Source organism: Ostrea edulis, chromosome 7 (genome assembly GCF_947568905.1).
Source record: "Ostrea edulis chromosome 7, xbOstEdul1.1, whole genome shotgun sequence".
Lineage (NCBI taxonomy): Eukaryota > Metazoa > Mollusca > Bivalvia > Ostreida > Ostreidae > Ostrea > Ostrea edulis.
Window position 1 is genome coordinate 9,327,178 of NC_079170.1, and position 8,453 is coordinate 9,335,630.

General features: G+C 32.7%; 1 protein-coding gene across 1 annotated transcript; it reads right to left on the reverse strand.

Annotated features, from left to right (window-relative positions):
• Positions 1-302: 302 nt before the first annotated feature.
• On the reverse strand, positions 303-8,190 carry LOC125655170 (diamine acetyltransferase 1-like). Its single transcript, XM_048885345.2, has 5 exons — positions 8,103-8,190; positions 6,934-6,985; positions 4,106-4,171; positions 2,353-2,495; positions 303-561 (listed from the first exon to the last, which is right to left on the reverse strand). The coding sequence occupies exons 1-5, from the start codon at positions 8,166-8,168 to the stop codon at positions 397-399; spliced, it is 492 nt and encodes a 163-aa protein (XP_048741302.2). The 5' UTR covers positions 8,169-8,190; the 3' UTR covers positions 303-396.
• Between the last annotated feature and the right edge of the window lie 263 nt (positions 8,191-8,453).

The following is an 8,453-nucleotide window of genomic DNA, read 5'->3' on the forward strand; positions in this document are numbered from 1 at the left end:
CTTTCCCTGCATTTGAGTGTGTGCATAGCAACAGATAATAGCATTTCTAACCAACATGTGTTAAAATGTAGTTTGCTTCTCTATGCGTAGGAGTTCAACAAAGAAAAACGACTATTGGACGATTCGGAAATGCTCGTGTATATCATGCATATCCTTTGTAGTGAGATCTAAAAGTGATTACAAATTATCAGTGATCCAGTCAAACTAATCCTCCCATGTCTAATCGGAAATGTCGACAATACACGCTGATGCATAGTGTAGTTTGTTTTTACATAAAAACTGAGTTAGGAAGAATAACTATCTTGACTGTGAGCATGGAACACATTTTAATTAATTGTACACTCCATTGATTGTACACTAACGTACATGTACAATGCAAAAGCCCGTATAAATACATCAAAATTCTGCACATTTCTTTAAAACTTCGCCCTCAAGATATAATAGTTTTAAGCCCTCGTCGATACTATTGAACTTCTTATAAAACTCTATCGTCTTGGCGTTCCATGACGGGTCGTTCAAAACACACCATTCCATTCGCCGAGCCCCGCTCTCCATCGTTATCTGCAAAGAAGTCAACATCAATCAGAAGTTTTTATTCCTTAGGGTGAGTAAAACTCAGGTTTATTGGTATCAGAATTTTCAAAGATGTTGCACCTCTCACGTTCATTTCCTTAAAGGTGTTGCGTGATAGATCAATAGAAATAAAGCAATTAAAATATATCATAAAACCAATTGGAACTTGTATCTTAATTCAAACATGTTTTGAAAATAAGTTTTGAAAAACAGGTATTGACAAGAAGTAGTAAATTCAAAATGATTTTAGAATAATCAAGCAATAAGCATTTCATATGAGTTTTAAAGTTAAGATATAAGGGTCTCCCCGAATTTCAGGAAAACTATCATCGTTAACTCACATTGTTTTTAGCATGAACATGTTCTCGGGGTTTTCCACTAAAACCTGTTTCTTTGAAAGAGGTATAGCGCTTTTGCTGACGAAACGGTCGACTCAGAAATCTAAAGGAAAAACACCGGTTTCCAATAGTAGACTGGTGTGTTATTTCTTAAATATAAGGCTAACATTTAATGTTTCGTTTACCAAGATAAATAATTGCTGCAGTTTAGCATTACTGACATTTATATGAGTCGTTATTTAATCTAATCAATAAACCATGTTCCTATGTGGAATGATAAACAGTACAATAATTTCATAGGTGCATTCATATCACACAACAACCCTTTTACATATGACATTACTTAGCTCATTGTCTTTTTCTGGCATTGCTGCAGCACCTTTAATAAATTTCATCAATTCAATTGCCTTTGGTTCAAAATTCGAGTGTTTAGGATTGCTTAAATATCATATGGCAGTTGCTACATGAGTTTTTGTATTTACTTTTCAGAAGTCAAACTGTTTAACAGCTATTTTTCTCTCCCTTGATCTATTTATTAAATGCTGTGCATTTATGCCCCTTTTCTTGTAGTATTTGTTTAGCTTTTCGTCAGCCACATTACGGTTTGAAAGTGATCTCAGAGTAAATTCCTTTTCTTTAAGTCGTAACTTGCAAATATTGAAAGTTATGATGAAAATGACTCATATTTGTTAAAATATATGTATCACATTTATAACCCCCCCCCCCCCCCCCCCCCCAAAGAAAACGACACCCCCAAAGAAAAGCGAAAAAAAAATTGGGAAGATATTGGACTTGAACTTGGAATGTATAACCTAAATGTAAGATGATCGAGCATCTAAACCATTAGGTCACCCAGGCATGTAAGTTTAAAGGTATCACGTTCGGGAATTGTGCATTACATTACACATTACCAAAAAAAAAAAAAAAAATACAAAGAAAATTTATATCTAGGCACTGTAAGTTTGGATGCAATCGCAGAATTATATTTGTAGGAAATACAGGGTGTAGATTTGAACTTGAAATATGCTAGAATAATATGGATAATTGATTATTTACTGAAATATAAACTTACTGTTTACCAAATTCTTAATTATACCCAGTGAATGAAAGGTGAATATAACGAACAGTGATCAATCTCATTCTTCCATAAGATGTATTTCTATCATGCACAAAGTTTAATTCAATACAGAACTTGCAGAAAACCTATGACGTCATACGAAGGTGGAGCTTCCTCAATCCTCTGAGAACTTCGTTCCCACGAGCTTGATATCACATTTTCAATGTGCTTGTAAACGTTATCTGAATTATTTAGCGGAAAACAAAGATATTCAAATATAAAGTGGAAGACGCAGATGTTCAAAGATCAAAGGAATGTAATATTCTTTCATACATCGAGTGAATTCAATCATAGAACATGTATTTCTACTATGTTTTAACTTACCTTTGCTATGGATTTAAAAAGTGCCGTTCCATAACCTTTAGATCTATAGGCTGCTTTAAAATAAACGTCTTCTAGGTAAAGAACTTTCCCACAGTCTCCGCTGAACCCGAAAAAGTATGTGGCAAATCCGATAATCTCCTTATCTGCAAATGGTGGTATACTTAAATCATTCATTGCTATCACTAATTCATCAGTAACTATTTGATAAATTATTCTTTATATCAACTTGGAATTGCGCGATGAAGATGGAAGGAATGCATATGGTGACCGAAAGGCAGAAAAAGCAATTTGCAACATACCATGATTGCTGTTTCTTTCAGGCACGCAACATCGTGTGTGTTGGGGGGGGGGGGGGGGTGTCTAAAGTCTGCTATCTAACAACTACCTAAAACTACTTGATAAGTGTAAAAAATGAAAAGAAAAAGAATACATTTATCATTTGACCAAAATTTGAAAATTCTAAATCGGATACTGGGGGGAAGAGGGAGACCAGCCGATAAATCGCACTTTGCAAGTAAAATAATATAGGGGTAAAGTATATTGTCAAAACTATTGGTACAATGTACGTGCCTGAAACAGGTACGTATAATGCTTCCTTTCCTCGGGATAAAATGATCAGTTATATGTGGAAAAGATATATAACAGTAAAATAGCATTATTTCTACACTAAACTAACAGAAACCATTGCGTACAATAAAGCACATGAATATTTATATTACAGTTAGTTTTAATCTCGGCTTATATTCGGATTGGCTGAATATTTGGACAGACGCCTTCAACGAATCTCGGACCAGTCTTTCATAATTCATATATGGGGAAAAATTCAGTTTCGGCCAGTTCTAGAAATTAGTGTGCACTTAGGTGACGCTCCTATTTGCTTCAAATAAGTGGTTTGACTTAATCTCTGTCACTAGTTATTGTGCATTGCTGACCGTCTAGGTACGAAAATTCCAGATGAAAATAGACACTGAATTTTCCGCTCAAATGATAACATCTATGGCACAATATTTCATATTCTAAAATTGAAGAGTTCCTATAGTTTGTTTTACCTAGTTACATTGTACTGATACATTGTATCTCCACATACCTACTTGTGTATCGCTAATTCAAAAAGAAACTATAGGAACTCTTCAATTTTGGGAGATAAAATATTGCCCCATGGAAGTCATCATTTGAACGGAAAATTTTGTTGTGATTCATTCTATGGAATTTACATACTTAGACAGTAAGTAATGCAGCATTAATAGTGATACATATTTTGTTTTAATAGTCAACAAACTTATTTGAAGCAATACATAATAGATAGTTGGGCAAACACGGACCACTGGACACACCATGGATGGGATCAGGTGCCTAAGAGGGGTAATCATCCCCTGTCGACCAGTCACACCTACCGTGAGCCTTATATCCTAATCAAGTAAACAGAGTTATCCGTGCACATTAATTTCTAGAAACGACCGAAGCTGAAAGTAAATTTCCAGACATGAATAATGAAGGACTGCTCCGAGATTCGGTGAAGGCGTCAGTCCAAATATTCAACCAACAGCTATAGAGGGAATCCAGCTTTACAAAATATCGTTATAAGGAATGTGTTTCAAGTTTGTTTGCATCATTAGCGATATGATCTATAAAAGGTCTGCTTTGATTATCCAAAATTTTCATTGATATCAATGTTATATCACCATGATACAAAACACACTAAACCTTTATTTCCTTTAAGTGTGATTCTTTTTGAGAGTTATATGAACTTAACTGTCTTTATGCTCCACCACACAGGCTTCGAAAGACGTTTTCTCTCCAAATCCGTCACGTTTGAACTCTGGAATAATTAGAATACTGCACCAAACGTACAAAAATTCAATAATTTTTGGATGAATTAGCCAAAACTCAGATCCTTTGTCCGTACCGGCCTACATTCATATAAATGTATACCATAAAGTTAGAACTTCACCAACGGTGAAAAAGCAACCTCTGTTTAAGATGACACATGAAATGCTCTCTTGGGATTTTAATTTTTAAAACATTTCTTTGATTTCCCATAGAATTGCAATCTTTCGTGATTCACATTTTCACGTTGACATTTTTATTTCTTATTTGCATTTAGAAATAGAATAGAAAAATCTTTACTTTAAAACGACAATTTCTAAGACATTGTGAAATGCCATTTCCCTTATGACTCCCATCCCCAAAGGTTAATATGTTGATGGCATTTTTAAAATTCTCAAAAAATTTCTTTTTATTTCACTTGATTTTGGTCAAAATCAGTTGGAAATTATTTTTTTTCCATTCAGAAATATACCTTTCAATAGGATAGTTTTCGAATGTGAGTTTAGCAGTGACAAGCGTACAACCTGAGGTCTACAGATTGTTTTGTTAATTACCAAGAGCCATACAGTTCACTGGTTTTAGCGTACACACATAAAATAAGGTGTACAACAATATGATCAACATATTAAGTATGACATGATGAATATGGAATAGTAACATAGTAACTTTAATACAATTTCTATTGATGAAAGATATTCACGGCAAACTAACACCTCAACTTTATGACAAACGGGATGATTTCAGCTTCTCTCTCGTCAACTTCCCATATTTATGTAGCAATATACCATTATCACCTGACTATGGTGTTTATATCTTTCAACTGATTCGATACGCAAGAGTTTTTCTGCGTATTGTCTGCAGGCTATTGACAAACAAGTTAATGGTGCAGGGGTTCCAACAGTTTCGTATGCGAGGCGAACACTCTAACCTCTAGACTACCGTGGCGGGACATATACATGGGTCAAACAATGACAATTTTGTACTTACATTCAAATACAATGACTTAAGTTTTGTTATTAAACAACTTAAACTTCTACTCTGTGTTCCAGTACACTTTGTTTTTATGAGGATTCCGAGGTAATCAAAATATCAATCATCGCATTGACCCACCTCTGGTTTGTCCAGGGGTCCTTGTTTGCCCAACTATCTATTTTGTTTTGCTTGTAGGAGTTATGAGATTGATCACTGTTCGTTATCTTCTCCTTGCAATGTTATACTTTCAACAATAATTCTTTTGTAATCTGCCACCCTTTCGAAATACAACAATTTTAGTTTTATCTACATTAACCTTTATTTCCTCTTGGATGTGTAATTCTGTAAACAATGAAGCATATCTTGTAAACCTTGTTCTGTCTCTAAAAAAGTACAGCATCGCCTCTAATTTCTACAGGTATACACATATTTCCAATGAATTTCATTTCAAAATCATTTACATGCAGAGAAAAAAAAAAAAGATATAAATATTCGTCCTGCATCAAGCCCTCTTGGCAACTAAAAAAATCTCATTTTTACGTCTTGCACAGGATTTTATATTAGCATACATGAATTTTATTATATTCAACATCTGGCAATTAACGCCACTTTTTGCTGATCTAAGAAAACATGTTTTGTCAATTTCATCAAAGGCCATCCGATAGTCTACAAAACAGCAATACAAATTTTCCCTTTGACAATACTTCGGCTTATTAGCCAGTATAAAACAAAATTTGTTGTATTATAACTAGCTTTAAATAGATAGATACTGGTTTTGATTAATATTGTAATTTGTATTGCTTGTAGGAGTTATGAGATTGATCACTGTTCGTTATCTTCACCTTACACTGAATATGATTAATATAATTGTCAGCTTTAGATAATTAGACACTGAGTATGATTAATATAATTGTCAGCTTTAGATAATTAGATACTGGTTTTGATTAATATAATTGTCAGCTTTAGATAATTAGACACTGAGTATGATTAATATAATTGTCAGCTTTGGATAATTAGATACTGGTTTTGATTAATATAATTGTCAGCTTTAGAGAATTAGATACTGGCTATGATTAATATAATTGTCAGCTTTAGATAACTAGACACTGGCTATGATTAATATAATTGTTAGCTTTAGATAACTAGATACTGAATATGATTAATATAATTGTCAGCTTTAGATAAATAGACACTGGTTATGATTAATATAATTGTCAGCTTTAGATAACTAGATACTGGCTATGATTAATATAATTGTCAGCTTTAGATAACTAGATACTGGCTATGATTAATATAATTGTCAGCTTTAGATAACTTGATACTGAGTATGATTAATATAATTGTCAGCTTTAGATAACTAAATACTGGCTATGATTAATATAATTGCCAGCTTTAGATAACTAGATACTGGGTATGATTAATATAATTGTCAGCTTTAGATAACTAGATACTGGTTTTGAATAATATAATTGTCAGCTTTAGATAACTAGATACTGAGTATGACTAATATAATTGTCAGCTTTAGATAACTAGGTACTGAGTATGATTAATATAAATATCAGCTTTAGATAGATAGATATTGAGTATGATTAATATAATTGTCAGCTTTAGATAGATAGATACTGAGTATGATTAATATAATTGTCAGCTTTAGATAAATAGATACTGGTTTTGATTAATATAATTGTCAGCTTTAGATAAATAGACACTGAGTATGATTAATATAATTGTCAGCTTTAGATAAAAAGATACTGATCATAATTATATGAGTGCATACGGTACCTTCAAGAGTTAGAATAAACACGTCCTGGCGTCCCTCATATTCTCGCATTTCCTGCCAATGAATAACACAAAGCATATAGATAATGAAATACACGCTTTTCCTTGGTAATTCAATTCATTGCATGGATAAAAGATTAGTTTGAATGGGAGGGGTTCTTAAATGAGATTGGTTTTCTTTCTTAATAACACACGTTTAGCCAGAATATCCCCAACTTCGTTACATTTGTTTCCAGTAAAGATTCATATGGTATTTTATTGCATTATCCCATTTGTGTTTTTAAAAGTAATGATTGTGGTTGGGAGAACACCGTTGTGTAATACTTTGACATCTCGCATTTCTAGTCAAGATGCAGGTATGTCTCCCATCCAAATTATTTCAGTATTCATTTATAGGACTCACAATTTTTCGCCATTTTAAATAAATGCCAAGCTTTTACACTTTAACATTTTTTTCTGGTATAATTTACACAGAAATAAACAGAGTTGCAATGTTGCTTTGGATTAATGGTGCGGTTTTAACATAAATTAGATATATTTATATCATGCATTAACATTGATTACAGACAAATTCAACCTATTCATCAATAAACTTAAATGGCTTTTTTCTACTTAGTGGAGATTCTAGAGCTATCTTCGTGTTATCTGGTAAGTAGTAAGTAAACAGGGCTTATCATATTGTAAACTTGCGTTGGGTAGTTTTATTTTAGAGTGCTGTTGTCGCTTTATACCGGTATACAATGAAGATTTCCACAACAAGTTCAATGATCATTTTAACTCATTATTAAATATTTCCAACAAGGATTTAGATTAAAAACCATTAAAATGAAACCAGAGTAACAAACATTTGCATGAGTTCATTAAGAAGAAAATAGTTAATTTTATATTACATACAAAAACGCAGTGAACAAGCATAGCTTATGATTCAATCATCCTACATAACCAAAAAAAAAAAAAAAAAAAAGGACAGCAAAATGGAAAACTAGAAATGTTTTAGGAACATTTGCTAAGCAAAGGGTCTCAAGATATTGATCGAAAAAATACTTGGTCTACCTACCAATCGACAGGTGCAAACCAATATGGTCCCTCTTTTCACGTATAATTAACATAAATAATTTATGTTTGTACAATATCAGTATACAGTATGTATTATAAGCAAAAGGGGACAATACCTCCATTAAACTGTAGACTGTGTCGCAATCTTCTAGCGTCGCTTTCCTTATGCTTATTGCGTCCATGTCTGGCGTCCTACATGTACATGCATATGGCAGGTCGGTTGCAACAAAATTATATCATCTGTGCACGTTCTGTCAACTATGGCATGTCAAACGTTGCAATATTTGATCTTTTTCATTTGTATAGTATTATATTCCTTTTGTATTGTATATATTCTCATTTGTATCCTATATTTTTCCATTTGTATTGTATAATTTTTCATTTGTATCCTATATTTTTCCATTTGTATTGTATAATTTTTCATTTGTATTGTATATTTTCTATTCAGATTGTAAATATTTTCATTT